Source organism: Lagopus leucura, unplaced genomic scaffold, assembly GCF_019238085.1.
Source record: "Lagopus leucura isolate 7727_CA_CO unplaced genomic scaffold, USGS_WTPT01 Super-Scaffold_100039, whole genome shotgun sequence".
NCBI classification, from domain to species: domain Eukaryota; kingdom Metazoa; phylum Chordata; class Aves; order Galliformes; family Phasianidae; genus Lagopus; species Lagopus leucura.
The window spans coordinates 4115335-4138123 of NW_024962288.1; the positions used below are offsets into that span (position 1 = coordinate 4115335).

Here is a 22789-nt window from a genome sequence, read left to right on the forward strand (position 1 = left end):
GAATGGAGTATTTAAAAGCGGTTACTTTGCTTGTGCTTTCATTCATGCATGAAAGCTGGAGGAAGAAATAAAGACTGGGAGGAAGTCAGTCTGTTGTTGTTGGTCTGTTATTGGACCTTTGTGTTGAGGTGAGGAGCAGAGCGGGGTAGGAGTCTCCAAACCTCCAGGGGGAAAGAAGGAATGAAATCTCAGAACTTGCTGCCTGTGTTCAGCTGCTCCAGCTCCATTGGTAGGGATTTGGTAAGCATCATTCCTGCGTGCAAGTGGACTTTGCCATGCGCACATCCTGCAGTGCTGGATGTTAACCTTTCTCTGCAGTCTTACTGATGGATCGCTCCTGCAGGGCTTGTTGTTAGCTGGGGCTGGGTTACCCTTCAGCTTCAGCCATGCTCTGTTCTTTCCGGGGTACCTGAGCCCCCAGACAGACCCGTGTGTGCCTGCTGAGAGCTGCCATGTTAGCATATCCCTGCAACGTGTGCTCCAAGGGTGCTTCTTTGCAGAAGAGCCTCTCTAAAGATAGCATCTCCAAGTTCTGTGTTGTCAACCAGGGACACTTGATCTAAAAAACAACATTTGATACACAGACAAGGTTTGCAAGTGCCATCTGGATGCTGGGAGCTGAGCTAGGTTGTCTCTGTTCTGCATAAACTCACAGGAGGGAAAGAAAAAAAAAAAGTCCGTGCAGGCAGATGGATTCCTCAAATCACCTGAGCAGGGCAGTTTGTTCCCTGTGCCCTCAGTGGCACCACACATTGCTGTGAGCCCATCCTGCTGCTGTGTGTCCCTGGGTGCTGGCACGGTCCTGGAGCTCAGTGCTGTTCCCCAAGTTGCAGGGAGAAACCCAGCAGCGGTCTAAATTGTTTTGGGCCAGTGATATCGTGGTCTGTTTTGGATAGATGGAAATGATCTGTTTTCCCACTGCAAGGCAGAACCTGGCAATGATGAGGGCCCTGCAGAAGTGGCCATATTTTTCAGGAGTGAGCGTGCAGGGCACACAGATATCCTTGGCTTGAGCTCCGCATGCTCAGAACTCCACCAGCACTGAGCACTGCAGCAGGAACCCAGAGAACACCGAGCACAGCCCAATATGCCCTGCATTCCGAGGCCCAGCTCAGCTCACACGGGTTATAAAGCATGTCTTACTTCAGGGCCTGTTTCTTGACTTTCCAGATATCCTCTCAGATGCGATCTCATTTGCCTAATGGGCTGGTGAGTGTAATTGGAAGGCAGGTGCACTTACACGTAGTGAGAAGTCTCACCTGTGCCCAGGCACAGATGGGGCTCTGCCTGCTGTATCGTTAGAGGACATTTATAGGCACTGTGTCACAGCCTTCCCTGTGACTGTAGAAGGAAGGAAAACAGCACTTTAAAATAAATGTGGGGATTTGCTTTGAGGGTTTTTGCTGGTTGGTTTGTGAGGTGGAGCCGCTCAGTCCCAGTGTGCAGTGCTGGCGGCCGTGCTTCTTGTTCATCCAGCGGCACTGCGATGCAGGGAGCCCAGGTCTGCTCTGTGCTGGCTGTTGTCTAAATTGGTTTGTGATGATGGGAAGCAGGTCACTGAGCAGCAGGGCTATGGAGAGGGAGAAAGGGAAGAAGGATGAGATCCTAAACCATGGTTTTGAAGCTCCTAACTTAAACCGTCCTCCTGTACACCTTTAATAATGAGGCTTAAAATCCTTAAATCTTTGCTTACTGGACGACTAAGTTTGTGATGGGTTTGAATCTATTTTCTTATTTGAAATGAGAATTTTTTCTCCTCTTAACCCCTTTCAGGCTGCTCTCCTTTACCTTCTGTTGGATTCACTTCCCAGGTGCTCTGAGCTGACCCTGCCATATGTGGGTGTACATTTCTGTAGGTGTCTGTACGTGCCTCTTTGTTCAGGCGGAGGAGAACAGGGCTGAGAACTCCCCAGCTTACGGAAGAGGCACGTATGGAAAGCATGGTGATGGAAAATTGTGCTGTTGTGAAGGTGCCATCTGATCTCAGGGATGCTCGGGTAAAACATGAGGCTGGAGACGGGTGTTCCTCCTCATCAGGACTCGTGTTTGCCTCTTGCCCTTCCCTCACTGTTTCTGGTCTCTCAGGAACACAGACCCCACAGCCATGCCCTTTGCAACCCCTGCAGTGTGGGGCCGGGGCTGCAGGGGGCCCTGGATACCCCTCGTTCAGTCTGCACTTGGAGGGGCAGCTGTGAACCTCCAGCTTTGATCTCTGAAGCCCTGCTGGCGATGAGCGAGGTCTCTGTGGCATGCTGGAAGTCAGAAGGGGCTTTCCCTAGCAGTTTACAACCAGGAGCAGAAGGCTGGGCACGGGGATTTCCTACACAGGCACAGCACCCCGAGCAGCTTGTGTTGTGCTGACACATGGGCCAGCTGCTGCTTTGCTCCATGCCTTGTGATGGGGACACGTGCCGTGGTGCTTTGACCCTGATCTGGTTCACACGAAGCAGCACATCTGCAGGTGTTGGAGGTCAAAACACACTGAGAAGAGGAGCGGGCTCTGCTGGAGGCGCTCCTCCAAGGGAGCTCCCCATGTGGCTGCTCCTCAGCTGGTGAGGACAGGGCTGGTGAGCCTGTAATGCAGCGGGCTGCACTGACCTAGAAACAGCGGCTTTGTCAACATCTGCTGCGTTCTGTGCAGAACTGGATGGTGGAAAATCACCTCCTCTTCCACAGCTTGATTTTTTTTTCTCCCAAACCAAGAGCTGGGGAACTGAACACCAGGTAGGGGAGAGGAGGGGTCGGCAGCCTGGGAGCTCAGGACAGACCAGTTGGGGTTTATTTCTGCTGCCAGCAACAAACAGACTGCTGTGCAGAGGCTGCAGGGCTGAGCAGAAAGCTGCCTGTGGGACACATGGGCAGTGGGTGCTCAGCAGCAGCATCTCCTCATTCTCTGCTCCGAAGCCCCTTTAAATCAGTGAGTGCACTTCTGTTGACCATTAGGAGCTGCAGAGAGCCCCTCACAGCTGATTAGCAATAAGAGGATGCCAATTAAACACAGCTCCTTGGGCTGTGATGGCATTTTCCCATGACAGAGGAGGGCACCGAGATGGGGCTGGGCTGATGTGTTCCATCTGGAGGGCAGGAGCTGTGGAGCAGGCCGAGGTGTGTGTAAAGAAGAGTCTCAAAGCCTCTGTGAAAGTAGAAAACACCTCTAGAAGTTGCTGCAGCTAGTTTTCTGCCTTTTGGGTCAGCATTTCCAGGTATGGAAGTCACACCTTTATCTGCTTTGCAGCAGGAAGAAAAAAAAAAAGATTCCCACTCCCGAAATTGCAGTGCTGAGTTGTTCTATGTAACATATGGGATTTTTCATAACAAAGTTTTTCTGCTTTAAACCTTAGCAGATCGTAGCAGAGCTTCGTCTTTAAACCCTGCTTTGTCTGGTCCATTCGGAGAACTCTTTTCCCCACTGGGCTCCTCGCAGTGTTGTGCAGGGTATGTGCACACAGTGCTGTTGTCGCCCTGTCCCATGGGCTGGTGCTTTTCCAGAGGGGACTCCAGCTGAAAGCAGCAGCTATGGAATAGGTTCTGAAAGCAGACCTCTGCACGGAGATATTTTGGGTTGTTTCAGTGGGTCGGTGCTGAGTGGGGACGAGAGGAGGGGAACCAGGAGAGCCCAGAATGGGCTGCGGTGTGGGAGCACTGATAGGGTGTTATGGAGAGCACCGAAGGGCAAAGCAGATGGCGATCTGCAGTCTGCCGTCAGGAATCAATTATTAATCTTATTTCCCTTATTAACTGCTTTCTGGACTGGTTGCAAATGATAACATACTTTGCTCTTTCAAGTTTCTCTATCTGAGCACTGCACCGAATTGCGATTTAAAGCGAAGCAGCTGTGTGTGGGAGAGGAGGAGATGGCAGAGGAGATGCACGCGTTTATTTTTGATGTACGAAGCTCCGGTCCCAGGCTCAGCAGCTCGCAGTGCCGCGGGGCTCTGCACGAGGCGCCGTCCTTCCCTCCCACCACGGCCTGCAGGTCGCAGCTTGGCTGTGCCATACACCCAGCAACACGGGGTGAAAGCTGACTTCAGAGCTCTCTGTCACCCCCTAAGGAGGACTGAGTACCCCATCCCCGTGTTTCCTTGGGCTGCTGCCAGCTGCCCCATCCCAGAGGCTTCCTGCCTTCCTCCTCCATCGCTTCCTGATGCCACAGTGCTGCAACAAGGTACGCTGGTGGGTCCTTCCTTGGTTTAGTTCTGAGGGTTGGGAACTGCCTGGAAGCGGTGCTGGAGCTGCAGTGAGCTGCTGGAAGCTGCATGCAGGCAGCTCCATGCAGCTCTTGGAGCTGCAGAGGTGCTCTGCAGATGGCTCAGAGCTGGCGAGGGGAGGGAATGGCGACCTCAGAGCAGAGGGAAGATGTTAATAAAATTTAAATGTAATTCTTCCCATTTCTCGGTGCCTAAATGTGAAAAATATTAGCTTGGTGGAGACTGGAAACAGATGGTGAGCAGTTGGAGCAGATAAGCATGTTATTCAAAATAAACATTCAGCAAAGCTGGGAGGTGGCGAGCCATATTTCACTTCACCCTATTTACTTGAGCAGGTCAGGTTACACGGGTGCTGCTTCTCTTTGCATGCAGATTGCCTGTCAGGAGCTGCAGAGCCAGCTGCAGCACGGTGTGAGCGTGGTGCCTGAAGCAGGACAGAGCTCTGGGGCCTTTTCTCCAGGGTAATGTATAGGGTTGTGTTGAAGCAGCTCTCCTAGGCTGTGGCGAGGGTTCTGCTGCCCTGTGGCACCGGAGTCCTTTGCTTTGCTCTTTCAGATGGTCTCTTTTGGCACCTGGACAGGCTTTGCTTTATCTTAAAGCTGTGATTTGATTCCCATTTCAGTGGGGTTGCTCAGCCTCTGCTTCTAGGAAGGCTTTGTCTGGCTGAGCGGCTGGAGCTCTGTGACTGTGTTACATATGAGGCTCAGGTCAGAGGAAGCAGTGGTGCCTGCAGAGCGTGGTTTGTCTCCTGGCACTGCTGGGCACCCAGGGGTGGGCCGTGCCATGTGCTGTGATCTGTGCCCATATGCCCAGCACGCTGCTGGTGTGGCAGCTTGGGCTCTGAGCCTCGAGGAGTGGCTGCTTCAGTCTTGTCTGTTCTGTGATATATTTGTGCACACTTTCATGTGTACTACGTGGAAGTTGAAGGTGCTTACTTCAATTAAACCTCTTCTCTCTGTCTGAAACTGTCACCTACTTTTATTCTTCTGACTCTGAACTGTTGTTCAAAAGACACCAACTGGCTAAACTCACAGACCTCACCTCCAACCTTGAGTGGCCAAAGCCTTGATACAGTCTTCTTGTGACACGGCTCTCTCCACCCTGCCACCTGCAAAAGCAAAAAGCACATCCTGATGCGTGCATTACAGCCAGCCGTGCAGTGCTGTGCCATGCTCAGCATGCTTTTCCCTCACTCCTTCCAATGTGTTCCCTGTTTTGACTTCTCGGAAAGCTACAGCCTGCTAAGCTGGAGTGCCTGAGCCCAGTGAACGGAGCTGTGAGGAAGCAGCAGGGCTCTGTGCAGCTGTTGTCAGCCCGGGTGCAGCAGGTTCCTCCTTCATCCTGAGCCCTAGCCAAGGGCATCCCACACCTGCATCAACAGCACCTGGGTCTGCCCCCATCCACGCTGTGTTTCCTCAGCCACAGGCTCAGATCTGCTTTCCATCAAGGAGCAGGAAAGGCTTTGCCGTCTGCAGCTGACAGCAGGGCTTAACAGCCTACAGATATTGCCTGTGCTTGTGCGTAGGGCTTGTGGTATGGTGTTAAGTTGTGCACGTATAAATATTATCACAGAAATGTGTATGAAGCGTCCACGTGCTGTGTGCTGTCTCAGTGCTGTTGCTCTCTCCCTGTGCTCTTTGCTCCCTGTGCTCGTGGCTCAGCATTGCAGCCAGCTCAGGGCTTTGGCTTTGTGTGGATCTGTGCAGCAAAATTGCAGTGGGGAGAGGTGTGGGGCATTGCCTGTCCCCCCGAGCTGCCCCACAGCCCTTGCCTGGCTGTACAGGGAGGCAGTGCCCTCTTCTCACCTTGCAGTATTTTTCTTTCTTTTTGTTACTTTGTTCTCTGATTACTGAAGGCATTTAGTATTATTAATGTGAGTTCCAGAGGGGTTGGGATGCTCCCTGGCTTGTGGCTCTTTTCACCCGTGCCTTTTCTTGAACTCACAAGCAGGGAGAGATTACTAAAGCAGCTTCTATATACAGTTTACAGCGCAAGCAAATGTTAGCCATTCTTCTGAGGTTACCTATCATAGCAACACTCTCTTTGCACTAAACACAGTAGTCAGAAGGCTTCTGTAAGGGGAATCACTGAGTGTGGGCTCTTGGGGCAGGCGCCCGCCCCACATGGGCACACTGCACAGACTGTGTGCCATAGCTGTCCCGCTCCAGGCAGGAGCTCTGCAGCATCTGAAAGCCGTGACTCCAAGCGCTGCAGGATCTGCCCCATCAGCTTCCTGAGGATGTGGCATTCCTGCACCGAGCTGGGCTTAAAACAGTGTCTCCATGCTCAGGTTTTTCTCTGCTTCTGGTGAATCATCCTCCTGTGTGATGTCCCAATGCTTCCATGTCTATGGAGGAGCCCCCCATGGGACCGCAGTGCTGCAGCCCCTCTGTGATTCAAATCGCTGTTCCTGGGTCACTGTGTCATCCCCAGGTCGGGTCAGTTGGCAGCAATGTTAAGAGCAATGTGCCATAAATGTGCTCAGTCCGTGTGCTGCAGGCACTGCTGGAAAAACAGACGCAACATTTGTAAGCATTTCGAGAAGAGCTGCATGGGAGCACTCAGCACCTGGGCTGGAACCAGCCTTGCTGATGGAAAATCCATCAGTGTCCCAGGGCAGGCAGGTGTCCTGCTTGATGCTTGGGGCATTCAGCCATCAGCAAGGATGGGCCTTGGTGCAATGTGACCCAGGGAGCTGCGCTGGTGTTCAGCTCTCAGCCACGATTCCAGCTGTGCTGGGACCTGCAGCATCTCCTGTGCCTCTGGAGGCAGCACGGCTGTGTTGCCATTGGTGAGCCGGTAAATATTTCTAAATAGTGAAATGTGCAAGGAGGGGGTGGGGAAGGCAGTGTCTACATGGGACAAAGGCTGTCTGGTTTTCAGTCCTGGTCAGCCAGGGGCTGGCTCGCATCCTCGCTCACAGCCTGTTTTGCAGGCCTGGTTCTCATGAAATGGATGTGGTTAGGCTAAAACTGAGTTTCAGAAGGATGGGTTTTATCTGGGTTTTAGAGGCCCCAGGAGTTTAGCAGGAAGCTTTACGCTTATCAGCCCTGCCTGGTCCTTGCTGTCTGTTGGAGCACATCCGAAGGTGAGGTGCTGGCTCCTCCAGTCTTGGCTTTCATAGAACTGTAGAATGGTTTGAGGTGGAAGGGATCTTTAAACATAGTCCCATACCCCTGTGAACAGAGACACCCACAGCTCCATCAGGTGCTCAGAGCCCAGTCCAGCCTGACCTTGGTGTCACCAGGGACAGGGCACCCACCACCTCCCAGGGCACCCTGTCCCAGTGCCTCACCACCCTCCTTGTGGATAACTTCTTTCTCATTTGGTAGCACAGCGCTAGCTGGTTATATTCTAGGGAATCAAATCTGTGGCTCTTCTTCCCCCTCTGCAGTTTAACCAGGTTAGTCCTGCTTTCTTTGCTGGTGCTTCCATGCTGCGTGTGGCGTGCCCAAGGAATGCTTTAGGAGAACAGAAAAAAAAAAGACCTTTAAGATTTGTTTCAGGCTCAGTTTCTCTCCGTGGCAAAATCCAGTTGTGTAAGTACACAGTGGAGGAGGGGAAGAAGAGGAATCAAGATGGACGTGTGGCCATGTTCTGGTGCCCAAAGCTAGGAGCTGAGGACAAGGGGCAAGGGGGTACCAGGGCTCTGCACCAAGCCAGGGCAGCTCCTGCGCACATAGCAGTGCTCCTCCAGCTGTTACTGGTGTGAGTGCTGTGGCCGTGCAGCAGTGTGCCAGTGAGAGACACGTGGTGTGAAAGCATGGCCAGGTGTGTGTGAGTCGTGTTTGGCAGTGTTACATTAGTGCTGTTATTTTATTATAGTTAAAATAAGAGCGGCTTGTTGTGGTTTCGGTATCCCTCCGCAGTTTTAATGGAGGGAAAGCCTTTGCAGTTCTGTGCTTCTTGTGCTCGGCAGGGCAATCCCTGTGAGGATTGTTGGTAACGTGTCCATGTTCTCTTTGTACAGTTGCTGGTGAGAAGAGGGTGCCAGTGATGCCCGGCTCGCCCGTGGAAGTGAAGATACAGACCAGGTCCTCTCCTCCCAATATGCCGCCACTGCCCCCCGTCAACCCTGGCGGCCCTCGGCCCGTCTCCTTCACCCCAGCTGCACGTAAGCCCCCACTAAATCGCTTTGCCCAGGGACTGGCCCGGCAACGAGGAGCTCTGCTTGTGCCAGCATCTGGCAGGGCTCCCTGTTTGCCAGGCTGCTGGCCAGCACAGAGCTGCGCAGCTGGGAGCGAGGGCTGGGGCTTTCCTTCTGCTTATGTAGGACGTACCATGGGGTCTGTACAACCCTGCCCGTTCCTGCTTTGTCCCAGTGTTGTCACAGTCTCTCCAAGTCCGTCTCCATGCAGGTGCAGATGTGATTTCTGCAATAACCTCCTTAAGGCTTTTATCAGGTTGGCTTCAAAGAAGCCAGGAGCTGAGCTTTGTGCTGTATCTGGCAGAGTTAATTCCCACTCTGCTGTATCTCGCTTTGCAGACAGCGTTTCTGCAGCTGAGATTAGAAAGTTTTCCTCTTTTAATTTCACAGCCTTGGAAATTTCTCACTGTCTTTCCAAGTTCTCTGTTCTCCATCTTTGCTCCATAACCTCTCCCGTTAAGCTGCAGGGCGCTGCTTGGAGGCAGCTCACCAGGTGGGATGGGTGTTCAGCCCCACCTTGCAAGAAGAGCACAGGCTCATGCTTTTTCCTTTTAGAAAACATTTAAGCCATCATCTTAAAATCTCATCATCTAAAAGCATTATTTTAGGACACAGCTGTTTTACTTCACACTCAAGCATGGAATTACCTTACCCCACTCATGGCACACGGACGTTTCATTCTCTCCTCACCCTTATTCCATACTGAGGTTCCCTGGCTGTGTGTGTATTGCTCTGCTACCCACAGCAGTGTCTGGGGCATCTCCATTTCATCTTGGCAGGGGATTTCACAGCGTTGCCATTCAGTCTCTTTCAGGACACCAGCTAATGCACTGAGAGATGCTGGCAGCAGTGCTAATCATTGGGTTATCCCGCCAGACACGTTGTCCCTGGCTTTATACACGGAGGGTTTTTTAATGGCTCTCCTTTTGCTAAGGCAGAAAAAGACCATAAGCAGAGTGATAGAAATTAATTTTTCCAATAAGGCTGCTTGGCACTCTGTTAAGGGCCAAGTCACCTGAATCTGCTGAGGCCTGATGACTTCGCTGCCTCTTTTCAGTAGGGCAAGCACTACAAGCTGTGATGAAGTCTACTCGTGCTTTTCACTTCTTGGCTGTGCACAGAGGCAGTGCTCAGAGCCACCCTTTGCACGCCCTGCACTGTGAAGGGATGTAAACACAAGGAGAGACAGTTTGGTACCTATTGCAGAATTTAGTGGTGTAGCCCTCGAGGATGACTTTCATATTCCTGCTCACCCTGTGCTCCCCTGCAGCCCCTGCCCCTTCCTGCCCACACGCAGCAACCTCCACTGTCCTTCTTCCCTTGCTAAGAGCAAGAGGAAAGAAACGGGGAACGGGGCAGAGCTCCTTGGCTGCAGCCTCTGGAGGGCACAAGGCTGTGCATTACTGCTCTGCTTGGGGTGGCTTTACCTCTCTTTATTACATGTTTACTGCAGAACCAATGCTTGTTGTGAGTACTTGCCATTGCCTTTTAAATGAGCTCAATATTTGCTGCTATGGCAGGTACTGCTGATCTCTGCAGGTCATCTCTGTTCCTTTCCTGGCCTGGGGAAGTGTGGCGGGGAGTTTCTCTGGTTGCACTGACCTAGAACAGAAGGCATCAGCCCGTTTCACCTTCACAGCTCTGTCCTCAGTCTTTACATTAATTTCATCGTTTCTCTCTGCACAAAGGAGTGTGTCTTTGTTATGCCCCAGAAAAGCCTTTTGCCCTGGTTGCTGTCTTCACCCTTATCTTTCCTTTGGATCTCAACTGACTGTGCTTCCTCTTTCCGTGCTCACCCCACAGCTCCAGGTGTGTGGAGCCTTGCTGTGCCTCAGGGTGGTTTAACTGCTCCAATGCCTCTGTACTTTTCTCTGAAAAACCCTCCCAGGTGTGATTCTTTGGAAGACCCAAGGAGCAATCCTGGGGAAGCTGCAGTGGGAATGTTGGCATCTTTGGCAGGCTGCGTTCCTTTGAGGCCAGCACACACCTTCCCATGCCTGTGGCAGCTCTACTAGGAGGGGCTTTGGGTGCTTTTCCTCCCCCCACCGTAAGCTGGCTGCCCTCAGCTTAGGCTGCCCAGGGCCTCTGGCACCTGCAGGAATGGGCACCCACAGCTCTGGGCAGCATTGCCAGCACCACACCCCTCGGGGTAATGAGTTTTTTCCTAACATCTGACCTAAATCTCCCTGCTTTTAGTTTAAAGCCGTTCCCCCTTGTCCTGTCACTATCTGCCTGTGTAAAAAGTTGCTCCCTTCCTTTTTATAAACTCCCTTCAGGTACAGGAAGGCCACAGTGAGGTCACTCTGAAGCCGTGCCTTTTCCAGGCCAGCAGCCCTGGCTCCCTCAGCCTGTCTCCATAGGAGAGGTGCACAGTTCAGCTCTGGACTTTTAAGGCCAGCCCTGTGCATCAGCCACAGCTGTATTTACCGTGGTGTATTTTTCACCTCTAACATTCTGGGTTTATCTGAAGTTTGGGCCCCCCATGCACAGCTGCTTTCACCATTTCCCAGACTTCAGATTGCACAACAGCACTGAGGGGATGTCAACAATTTATTCTAATCCCATGCGGACTTCCCAAGCTGCAGTCAGTTTCATCACGCCTTCTGCTTAAAGGAGACACGATCACAGATGGGACTGGTTTGGACAAACAGCCACGTCTGCCAAACTCCCTTCAGCCCCACGGGGAGTATGGTCACACTGCAGGCGGGACGCAGCCCTCAGGGCTGTGCCCATCTCGTGCCATAACACTTTTGTCTCCATTCTGCAGTGCCCAACGGGATGAACCATTCCCCCCCGACGCTCAATGGGGCACCATCCCCACCCCAGCGCTTTGGCAACGGCCCGGCCTCCTCTTCCTCTTCCTCACTGACCAACCAGCAGCTCCCGGCCACGTGCGGCGCACGGCAGCTCAGCAAGCTGAAACGCTTCCTCACCACCCTGCAGCAGTTTGGCAATGACATCTCTCCAGAGATCGGGGAGAAGGTGCGGACCCTGGTCCTGGCCCTGGTGGTAAGCTGCTCCCCGGGAAGCCAGGGGACATTTCTTTTTGCAAAAGTGCTGTAGTGATGGGATCCCAGCAGCCAGCACGTGCCCCCATTGCACAACATCATGGGCCTTTGCAAGCAGAGATGTTGGCTAAGCACAGCTTGTGTTGTTTGTGCTTTCTGGTAAATGCACTGTCTTTTTTTTTGTTTTCTTCAGTGGATTTCAAAAGCAATCTGTCCCACTGCACTGACATGAGCCCAGGTGCAGCTGAGCTTATGGAAACCCAGAGGGCTTGGGACTATACTTTGTTGTAGAAGCTGCATGCCTGGTGCTCTTTGCCTTCCTCACTAGAAGCCATGAGCAATGCTGTGCTTCCTGGTCTGCTCCCAGCAACTCCCAGGAGCCCTTTTCTGCCAGGGAAGCGTTCTCTTCTTTGCACCCCTAAGCCCAGAGCAGAAGGGTTGTGTGATTTCTGGTGAGGCGATGGTGCTTCCATGCCCGAGCACCTTTGCAAATACAGATGAATGGCTTTGGGTGCTGTTTTGGAAAGAGCATCTTGCAGGGAGCTTTTGGGCCTTGCATGCTGGGCCACCATCCTGTTTGTTGCAGCTCTGCAGGTGCTGCATGCACAACTTGCTGGGGGGAGAAAGGGTGATGCTGAGCTGTAGGGGTGCTCTCTGTGCCTGCTGCTTTTTGAAAGAAATCCATTTCTAAGCCTTGAACATGTAGAGGATGTCTCAATGCTTCAAGCACCTCACTTGTGATACGCAGTGCTGAGCATAGGGGGGCATTTAGTGGGCTTTTTCCATCCTGCATACTGCAGTGCAGCCCCACTAGCACTGCCGAGGCCTGGGGAAGATAGAAAGCCTGGCACTGCAGCAGGAGGCCTCAGTGCTTTCCCTGCACCTACAAGAAGTGCATGGCTGGGCAAACTGTCACTGAGCTGCATTCATTTTTATGGCAGCCTGACAGTGCAGTAGCAGGAAGGGGATTGGTAAGTGACTTTTTGCATCTTCTGTGCTTGGGCATGCAAGAGCTAGGGTTGCTGCTGCTGGTGCACCCAGTGCACACACTGCCCCTCTGCATGTAAGGAGAGCTGAAAACATCCTTCAGAAAGAAATGAACAGGCCTTGCAGGATTGGATGCAGTACTTGCAGTGGTACGAGTTGACTGGTAGGAATGCTGCCCAGCCCTGTGCACGCTCAGCCAAGGTCCTGGAGCACAGCCTTGTGCCAGCTGCCACCTGGTGCATGGCCCAGCACAGCTCTGAGCTGATCTCTGCTTTTGGCAGCCTTGCTCAGAGGCTGAGCATGCAGCAAACACAGCTGGGCCATGGGCAGCCTGAAGTACTGCTGCTCCCCAGGTTGGCATGGGCAGAGCATACACGAGTTTGTTTGCAGCCTCGGGGTTCTTCACAGGCACCAAATGTTGTTGCTGAAGCAGGCAAGCACTTGTCTGTATTTCCATGGGTGCAAGGCAGCACATTAGTTTACCCACCAGTGAAAGAAATTACAAAGTGTTCAAGTTCCTCTGCTCATCGCTGTCCCCCCTGATGGCAGTTATTGCTGCAGGGATAAACTTTGTGTGTGCAGCTTGTTCCAGATAGCACCCAAGCTGGGAACATCAGTATAGGAGCAGCAGGCTGCTGACCTTGTGGATGGTGGATGGTTTGGGTGAGCTGAGCTGGAAGAGAGGGAAGAAGCAGCTGGAGCTGTTGCTCATCCCCAGCCTGCCCTGGGCCGCCTGGCTGGGCTGCAGGAGGTGCCAGCTGGGCTTGCTGCCTCCTGCTCTGGTGCTGGCAGTGCCCACAGCCCCCCATGTTTGGTGCAGTCGTTCTGCTCCGTTGGCCTGAGTCTGTTTGGCTGTGTGAGGCAGGATCTGGTGTGAGCGTTCTCAGTCCTGTTGTGGCAGATGCAGTCTCCTTTCTAGTTCTGTTCGTTTTGAGCTGTTTTCCAAGCATCTAAAAATAAGAACAAACAGTCATTTCATTTCTTAATTCTTTTCTCAGAACTCAACAGTGACGATTGAGGAATTTCACTGCAAGCTGCAAGAGGCGACGAACTTCCCCCTGCGGCCGTTTGTGATCCCCTTCCTGAAGGTGACAGGAGCTGGTGGGGCGGGCTGGCAGTGCTGTGCAGGGCTGTGCTGCTTGGCAGCGTGTCCCTGCTGGGGAAGCTCTCATAACAAGCTCCACAACTATTCTTATCCAAGACAGACTGCGCAGACCATGGCCTTTGCCACGTGCTACTGGCTCGCAGAAAGCTGACTTTGTAATAAGAGCCACGTATGTCTGCTTGTGTGCTAGGGGTAAATGAGACAAACCCATCTCCATTCTGCAGTTTGAAAATGTTGGGATCTAGAGTGTTTGAGGTGTTGGCTTATTGTGTCTGGGGCAGCGAGATGCTGGGAGCACGGAGTGCTTCCCACAGTGCTTTTGTGTCTGCCGGCCCCAGGCCATCCCCAGCCCCTGAGAAAACACAGGTAGGTCTGCCCAGAGCAGACGTGACAAGCGGGGAAGTGCTGAGCAGGGCCCCGGGCTCGAGCTGTTCATGCTCTCTGAGCAAAGCTGCTCGTGTCCGTGCAGGCTGCGTGAAGCAGAGCCGTGATGTTTTCCAGGCCAACCTCCCTCTGCTCCAGAGAGAGCTGCTGCACTGCGCCCGGGCTGCCAAGCAGACGCCATCCCAGTACCTGGCGCAGCACGAGCACATCCTTCTCAACACCGCCTCCTCCCCGGCCGACTCTTCGGAGCTGCTCATCGAGGTCAACGGGAACAGCAAGAGGCACAGCCCTGACAGGTAGAGGAGCCTTTGCCACTCTGTTCCCACAGTCATGTTTTTGGACAGCAGTGAAGGTGAATTAGAACTTTAAACTGTGTTCTGGGCCAAACGTAGGATCTTAGCGCTCCTTACAGCTGTTGGTGAGGCACTGCTGTCTATGGCTGTAGCTCCTGCTTGTAGCACTGATCATTTGGCTGCAGACCCTCTCCAGGGGCTCTCAGGCAGACCCTGCCCACGGGGATTTGTTTGGGAGCAGGTCACCCAGGTGCCTGAGCCAGGAGGCAGCAGGTGGAGGCACTTTCAGCACAGGGAAGGACGCGGTTTTGTTTTCGCTGCCTTTATTCCAAGTAAAAGTCGTTATGTAATTATGTGGAGCACACTTCAAATTTATAGAAGCTGTGAAATCTTAATTTGGTTGTGCTCAGAAAGATGAATCACAACACTTGGGCATTTTTTGAACTCCTTTTAGCAAGGTCATTCCGTGGATTTGTTCACAAGTCGATCGTGTTTGTTTCAGCTCCCTCCTTCACCCCTCCGGTAAAATCATCACTGCCCAAATTCCGCTGTTTCAATTTGTTCATCTTTCCCTTCCCTGTTTATGCAGCGTTAATGAAACCCTGTGTCTCTTGGTGTGGTTACAGAAGGGATGACAGCAGCTTTGAGAGAGAGCCACTGCCGACGGAGCCGCCTGCCAAGCGTGTGTGCACCATCAGCCCTGCGCCCCGGCACAGCCCAGCACTCAGCATCCCAATGCTGAACCCTGGTGGGCAGTTCCACCCCACCCCACCGCCCCTCCAGCACTACACCTTGGAAGACATCGCCACCTCCCATCTGTACAGAGACCCTGGCAAGATGCTGGAGCACAGGGAGATCCGGGACAGGCACGGCGGGCTCGGTGAGCAGCTCTGCAGGGCTTTGGGTTGTAATTCTTGGCGTGTCCCATAAGAAAGTTGAGAGGCTTTGCAGAGAAGTCAGAGAGAACGTCAAATAGCAAGAAATTAAAAGCAGGAAGACAGAGGGAGAGGCAGAGCTGCAGTTTCCTTCTGTGGGTAAAAGGCTGTAGCCACCAGGGGTGAGGAGCGAGCAGGACCTGGTGTTGGTGCTGACTGTGGCCAAGCCAGCATGCAGAGATGAAGGCTGTGGAAATAAATAGAAATTAACTTTTCAGAGATGACTGATGTAGGACATCTGTGGTGTGTGGGGAGAGCAGTGTGTGACCTCCCCTCTCTCCTGGTGCTGGTAGGGGTGTGTGGAAGCAACTGCCCTGTTTCCAGCCGGGCAACCTGAGTCACAGCTCAGAGCCCCTGTGGCTTTACAAGCGGGGAACTGCCTTTTCAGCAAGCCAGGTCCAGTCCTGTGAGGGGATTGTAGCACTTCTGAGGCAATGACACAAGCAAGGATCAGAGCAGCCGTATGCAATTAGCCCATGTCTTGGAGGTGTGTTTTAAAATTACATCTCTGCCTGGTTAGAAATCCTGCTCTGTTGTTGTTTTGGGGCCGAGGTCCCTCTGCAGCACTGAAAGCATTTGCTCCCTCTGATCACTCCTCCAACTGTGGTTTGTTGCAGGTTTGAATGGAGGTTACCAGGACGAGCTGGTGGACCACCGCCTGACTGAGAGGGAGTGGGCTGACGAGTGGAAGCACCTCGATCATGTAAGGAGCTGGGAGGTGTGGGAAGCTCTGTGGGACACAGCGACCCGCTGCTCACCTGCTCCAGTTAGTGATTTCCTTCTTGTTGATACGATACCTTATGCAGGCTTTAAAAGCAGTTGGACTGGCTGCCACAAGCAGTTCAGCAGGAGCAGTTTCCTGTTATTTTTTTCTCTGCCTGCTTCCCAGTGGAAGCCAAAACCAGTTTGAACCAAGTATCTGGTGCTGGAGAGCTGCTCCTGCTGGCTGTCAGAATAACCTGCACAGGTCAGAATAACCTGCACAGGTCTTCCAGCAGCTGCCCAGGCCAGCACTGTACCAACAAGCATGCAGATGTGTTGTGTGCAGCACATGTGTGGAACTTACAGATTAAAAACAAAACAAAACAACAAAACACAACAATGCTGGGGTTGGTTGAAGGCTTTTTCTCCTGGGTTGCCAGCCTGTATGGGGCAGGGTTGGGTATGGGCAGACTTGGTACTTCTGGCAGACTTTCTGCAGAGCCTGTTTTTCTGTGCTGAACAAGGCTGCTGACCCAAGCACTTCTCTGGAATGCTTCCCCTAAAGAAATGGAATTGGAATTCAGCTTTGATCAAAAATGTAGAGGGGCCCTATGCTCACTTATGCCCTAAAGCTGATGCTTCACGTGGGTGGATATGGAGCAGAAGGCCCTGTAGGTGAATATTTTAAGTTGGGATGTACCTATGGAGTGCTGGTACCAATTCCTCTGGGTTGGAGAGAGAGATGTCATGAATCGTAAAGACACATCCCCACTGCTGTGGGTCACAGGCAGCAGCACGGGCACTCTGCTCCCATGGGAGAACAGTTTATTCTCGCTCCACCTTGAGCAGCATGGCCACATCTGTTGGTGACCAAATCAGATGCTGAGCTCAGACACAGCCTGAGCTCCCAGGAGGTGGTAACACCCACAGCATCGCTGCTTGGATGGCCGTGGGACCCAAAAGGTATCTGTTTGAATACTGTCGAGATACCACATGATGCCACGAGATGCTCACATCCTTTTGCCGTGAAATAACTTTGGGTTTACTTTACTGGGACAGCCCCTGGGGCACCTGCAGTGGGGAACTCAACCAGCCTGGTTGAGCGGTGGCAGAAGAACTGACAGCCTGCCTCCCTCCAGGCACTGAACTGCATCATGGAGATGGTGGAGAAGACCCGGCGCTCCATGGCCGTGCTGCGGCGCTGCCAGGAGGCTGACCGTGAGGAGCTCAACTACTGGAAGAGGCGCTGCAGTGAGGCTGAGCCACGCAAGGCTGGGGGGGAGCTGGGCACAGCCAGGCACAGCCCCGGCAGCTCTGACTCCATCGGCAGCGGTGAGCGGTGCTGGGTGGGAAGCTGCACGAGAAAAAGGGTTTTATGTGAAAACGGGCCTGTAAATAATAGGCTTATGGCAAGGCATAATGGAGTACAACAGAAATGGATGGCAGTTTGGGTTGGAGGGGACCTTAAAGGACATCTACGTAGCTCCCGGCCGTGGGCTGGGTCGTCCCCCAGATCGGGCTGCTCAGAGTCCCCTCCATCCCAGCACTGGGCACCTCCAGGGACGGGGCACCCACAGCTCTGCAGGCAGCAGTGCCAGTGCCTCACTGCCCTCATTGTGAGCCATGTCTTCCTCGTGTCCAATTTAAATCTGCTCTCGTTTGGTTTCAAACCATTGCCCCTTAGTCTTGATACCTGAGGCCATGATTAAGAGTCTTTCTCCATCTCTCTTCTAAGCCCCTTTATATGAGGAAAGTCAAGCTTCCTTGGTTCTACCTCTGTGCCCTGTTCTGGCATTTCTTTCATACCTGTGGTGGGCAATGATTTCTTCTTCCAGCACAGCAGCTGACTGCTGGCTCTGAAACTCTTCAGACTGATGATGAGTCATTAAATAGAACATACTGGAAAGATGAGCTTGACTTCACTTAATGAAGTCATGGGGCGAAAGCTGCTAGTTGCTTTGGATGGCAATTCATCTGTCGTTGTGGCAGTCCTAAGCATTAACTTACAGGTGGAAAGCTGTCCTCACCCCCCCCAGTTTGAGAGCACATAGTTCTCACTGAAACCCAAATCATTTCTGACCTTGAGGACTTCAATGCATACAATTCTTAAAGCTCAGAAGCCCAGTTTGACCAACCTGATGTCACTGCAGGGCTTGGACCAGATGGCCTTTATGAGTAACCCCCCCCCAACTCTAACAATTCAGTATAAATATTCAACTTGTTTGGATTAATACATAAAGTGAATCCTCCTGGATGTCCAAAAGGGGTCTGGGTCAGGTTTAGCTGTGTTTGGATGAGTTTTGGGAGTTCTCAGACAGCAAAAATGAGTATTTGTAGCTCAGCCCTTGCCCTGCGGTGGGAACCCCACGCAGATCTGAATTGCAGAGCTGAAGGGGTCAATGGCTTTTAGAGTTTGGCTGAAAGGAGGCGGATGAGATTTCGAAGCATTAAAAAAGGACAGGGATAGAAGGCAGCACGAGAGTTCTGTAGTGTGGGCACAGATCCCCATGTGGGCATCCCCACGGCTGCTGTGCTGGCTGTGAGCTGCTGGGGGCCGGCGCTGGGGTCAGCACACAGCACTTGGTGGTGCGCCTGTATCTCCAGTTGGTGCAGAGTACCTGGAGATGGGAATGGGTTATACTGCATCATAAATTATGCAGGGCACTAATTAAGGACTGTGATTTATCATCCGAGCATCTGATGAACGGCTCCAACTGGAGGAACCCTCTACTGTGAGCTGTGCCCCGTTAACCCTCCCCGCCTCGCTCTTCTTCCAACAGATTCACTGCGGGAGTTCGGCAGCAGGTCGGGACCGGGCTACGTCACCGAGGAGATATGGAAGAAAGCAGGTGAGCCCTGGTTGTGGGATTGCCCAGGGTGAGCTCTGGCGCTGCAGTGCACTGACAGGAGCAGCCTGCCTACAGCACAGCCTGGCTGCACGCTGCTGCCTTGGCTCTGCCCCTGCGCGGTGCCGGCGGTGCGCCCAGGGCAGCCCATGCCCATGTTGTTGGGGAAGCGCAGCCGCAGAGTTCCTGGCAGGCTGGTGAGGCTGAGCTTCCCTTCCAGAAGAAGCTGTGAACGAGGTGAAGCGCCAGGCCATGTCGGAGGTGCAGAAGGCTGTGGCAGAGGCAGAGCAGAAGGCATTTGAGATGATCGCCTCTGAGAGGGCACGCATGGAGCAAACCATCGCCGACGCCAAGCGCCAGGCCACCGAGGATGCTTTCCTGGTGATCAATGAGCAGGAGGAGTCCACGGAGGTATGGAACTGGGCAGGCCCGCGAGTCCCAAGCCTTGGGTCCTGCTCTGCAGTGCCTGGGTGTCCCCTGCCTTCTTTCATCCCTCTTAAAAGCTCTGGGAGCATGGCGGTGGTGTGAGGGCACCGTCAGCAGAGTGTGGGGCCAGCTGTGGGGATTTCTGCAGAGAGAAAAGGGTGTTGGTGGGACAGCTTTACATCCTGCTCAGAAATGTGCTGCTGTGGAGTACTGACGTGTGCAGATAAGGAAGTGCTGTCTGTGGGCTTTGGGACTGTGCAGGGCAGCCACCAGATTCTGTGAGTGGTTGGAATTGCCGTTGCTCGGTGGCTGTGTTGTGCCTGTGGTGCTGCTGAACAGCACTGGGTGTGTGTTGTCTGGGACTTTGCTCTGCAGGCTCATGCTGCACAGGAGTGTGCCTGGCTGCCCTCTGGGATCTGGCTCTGCAGGGCTCTTGCTACTCTGACCCCCATAGGGTTCAGGGGAATTGTGCATAGGCTGGTTGTCCCCATACTGCAGAGTCTGAGGACACCCAGTGGGGTATGGCAGCTCAGAAAAGAGTGGGTGCCTTCAGGTTTGTCACAGCAGAATGTGGGGAGTGAGTGTCAGAGCTATTCTGATCCCTCAGCCATTAGGTACCCTCACTACTCTTTGGCTGGGAATGCATTCCATTTGGTTTTGGAGGTCTCAGAGGGGCTGAGCAGGAGCTGCTCAAGTAATTCCTGCTCTGCGATGTCACAGCCACCTGTGCCTGGCTCAGTGTTGTCACTTCTCTGCTCAAATGCTCCAGGCTTTGCCTGATTCTGCTCAGCAAAACTGAGAAGGGAGTGGGGAATTGTGTCACCCCAGGCCATGTGGGCAGCCAGTGTAGTTCTGTCCTCCCTTGGGATCCTCTGGGAGGCTCTGATCCCCGCACATGGCAGCAGCTGTGTGGACGTGGGGTGTTGTTATAGATGTCTGTGCTCTGGTACTTTCCCATGAGATCATTAAAGGATGAACCAATGCAGCAACCAGTAAACAGACAACAGGAGCAGGTGGAATTGCTTGAGGAGGACTGAGGTGAGCAGTGGTTTTCTGTAGGGGAATTTTTGGGGTGCATCCCCTCCTCTGCCTCCATCCTTTGCCCTACACTGCTGCACAGAGCAGTGGGAGCAGAGCGGGGACATGGGAGCTGATAGCACCCCTGATTGATCCTCCAGCACTGGGGACTCTTCTCTGGGGGCTTTACAAGCTGGCGTGCATCCTGGCACAGTGTGACCTGAGGAGCGTGGTTTAGCACAGTGGTTTGAAATGTCACTGCTTTAAGCTGCTTACACAGCTTTCCTAGAGCTGCTGTGGGCTTGGTGCTGGCAGCCTGCAAGTTGTCCCAGCGCAGCCCTGTGTGCTGCCTGCCCACCCTGCAGCCTCCTACTCCTGCCCACAGCACTGAGTGCTGGTGGCAGCTGCACTCCCCTCTGGGTGGGCGTTCACCATCACACGAGCCCAGCTGCAGCTCAGCTGCTCCCCCGCTCCCTTGAAGCAGCTGTGGCTGCAGCTCCAGCGTTGGCCCTGTGCTCTCACTGAGCTGGCTGTGGGCTGCAGGCCAGGGGCTGTGCTGTGCTCCTTGTCCCACTCACAGCCATGCTTCCACCCAGGGGCAGAGCAGTTGGTGGCGGAGCAGCACGCTGGGATCTCCGTGGTGAGCAATGGGCTGGGATTGAGACCAGAACAGAGCTGCTAGCAGCAGGAAATAGAAAAACCAGACAGCGTGTGTGTCAGTCTTCGCCTGCTGCGTCCTGCGTGCGTCTGGGTGGATGTGGGCAGAGTTGGGAGCGGGGCAGTGCGGTGCTCTGGGCTTGGCAGAGGTCTGTGGGAGGGCAGGACCCATTTCAGCATGAGCAAATGGGGGCTGGCGGGGGTGAGCGGTTCCCCCCAGCACCGTTGGGGCAGCAGCTCTGTTACGTTCCTACAGCTCTGTTTGCGAGACCCGTTTCCAAGCGCGACGTCTGCTTCCTTTCAGAGCTGCTGGAACTGCGGCCGCAAGGCCAGCGAGACGTGCAGCGGCTGCAACATCGCGCGCTACTGTGGCTCCTTCTGCCAGCACAAGGACTGGGAGCGGCACCACCGCATCTGCGGGCAGAGCCTGCATGGCCACAGCAAGGGGCTGGCACTGCCTGCAGGGCGCTCGGCCAAGGCCGGAGACGGCGTGCCCAGCCCCAGCATGGAGAAGAGCTCTGCGGCCACCTCCCGCTCCTCCACGCCCGCATCTGTGACAGCGATAGACACGAATGGACTCTAAAGGGGAAGTTTGGGTTCAGCCCGTTTCCTTCGTTGTCCTGGTGGTGTTTTGGTTTTTGAAGTTGGAAAATAAAACCCACGGGAGCTCGGATCAGTTGACGCGTTGGACAAACCCAGGTCACCTCTGTTGGAAGCTTTGCCGCCCCTCCTGCCTCGCTGGGTGCACAGGGAGCTGCAGCACCCACCCACAGCATCTCCGCACCCATCGCTGCCGAGGAGTTGGGGCTGCAGGCAGGAGTGCTGGGCACACAGAGCCCTGGGCCTTGGCTCAGACACGTGAGCTCCTTCCTTGGGGTGTCCGAAGCCCTCTGTATTCAGCCCCAGGTGCGTCTGTCTGTTGTTACCCTGCTCCCAGTGCTGTGTGGTGCTCTGCCCCAGCGGGGCTGCTGTCCCAGCAGGAGCATCCCATCCTGCCATGCAGTGATAAGGACAGGATCACCCTGGGGGTGGGGGCACAGCTCCACTCCAGGGGCTGCGCTGAGTCCCTCTGTGCCACGCCAAGGCAGCAGTGTTGGGTCTGATGTTGGACCTTTGAACGCCTGCAGCCCAAATCTGAATCCCTCACGGGTGATTACTGCCCTTTCCATCTGGGTGCAGATATCTGCTATGCAGGAAGCGTTGGTTTGTTGCGTGGAAGCTGTTGGTTTGGGAGTTATTACTGCTTTCAACCACCGAGGCTGCAGTGTGAGCGCTGGGTGCTGTCACAGCCCGCTCTTCCCACACAGCTCCTGCCCCAGAGCCCGACCTGAAGCCGTGGGGCCCAGCACCCTGCGCTGCTCCTCTCAGCTCCTTGCAGCCAGCACTGCCTGGGGAGAAGCTGCTCAGGGCTGGGGGGGCACAGGGCTGTGCTCCAGCACCGTGCTGTCAGCAGTGCAGCAGTGGAAGGATCCGCAGTGCACCCGCACTGAGCTCATGCTGTGCTGCGCACAAATGGGACTGAGGAAAGCATCTGTTCAGTAAAGCTGCGTTTCCGTGACTGGGTTTGTGTGCTCGCTGGGTTGGAGCCCAATGAGGCAAGTAATTCCCAAATTATTTTTGATCACTTTTTCCATTGGAGGCGAATAATGGAGATGCAAGGAATGATCCCAGAGCTTGCAGGCGGCGTGCTGGGCTCGAGCAGCAACCACAGCCTGCAGGGAACGCTGCTGTGGGAGCCGCTCTGCAGCTCAGCCCTGCCTCTGCAGGGGATTATCTCGCAAAATAAAGCCCCAAAGTCTCCCTGTTCTCATGGAGCAGCCGGGGTCAGCCCAGCCCAGGGCCTGCAGTGTGAGGGCCGAGTGCTGCCCGCGTGTGTACATAGACAGTCTTCCATCGTCCTCATGCAGCTTTGGTGGCTGTGTATTAAAATTAACCCCAGTGTAAATGAGTACAATACTAACAGTCATGGTTAGAATAATTATTATTTTTTGTAAACACGTAACGATACACGTGAACTTGGGACATGGGCAGACTTGAGGGACTGAGTTTTCTATTTTTCCTTTTTTTTTTTTTT

General features: G+C 53.8%; 1 protein-coding gene across 1 annotated transcript in view; it reads left to right on the forward strand.

Annotated features, from left to right (window-relative positions):
* Positions 1-22086, forward strand: part of CBFA2T2 (CBFA2/RUNX1 partner transcriptional co-repressor 2) — a 34362-nt gene extending 12276 nt beyond the window's left edge. Inside the window, exons 2-11 of the mRNA XM_042883602.1 lie at positions 8179-8322; positions 11123-11364; positions 13349-13438; positions 13957-14135; positions 14759-15012; positions 15685-15770; positions 16909-17101; positions 18550-18618; positions 18836-19026; positions 21020-22086. Of these exons, the coding sequence (XP_042739536.1) occupies positions 8179-8322; positions 11123-11364; positions 13349-13438; positions 13957-14135; positions 14759-15012; positions 15685-15770; positions 16909-17101; positions 18550-18618; positions 18836-19026; positions 21020-21298 (1727 nt within the window). The 3' untranslated portion in view covers positions 21299-22086. The remainder of the gene's footprint in view (positions 1-8178; positions 8323-11122; positions 11365-13348; positions 13439-13956; positions 14136-14758; positions 15013-15684; positions 15771-16908; positions 17102-18549; positions 18619-18835; positions 19027-21019) is intronic.
* The last annotated feature ends 703 nt before the right edge of the window (positions 22087-22789 follow it).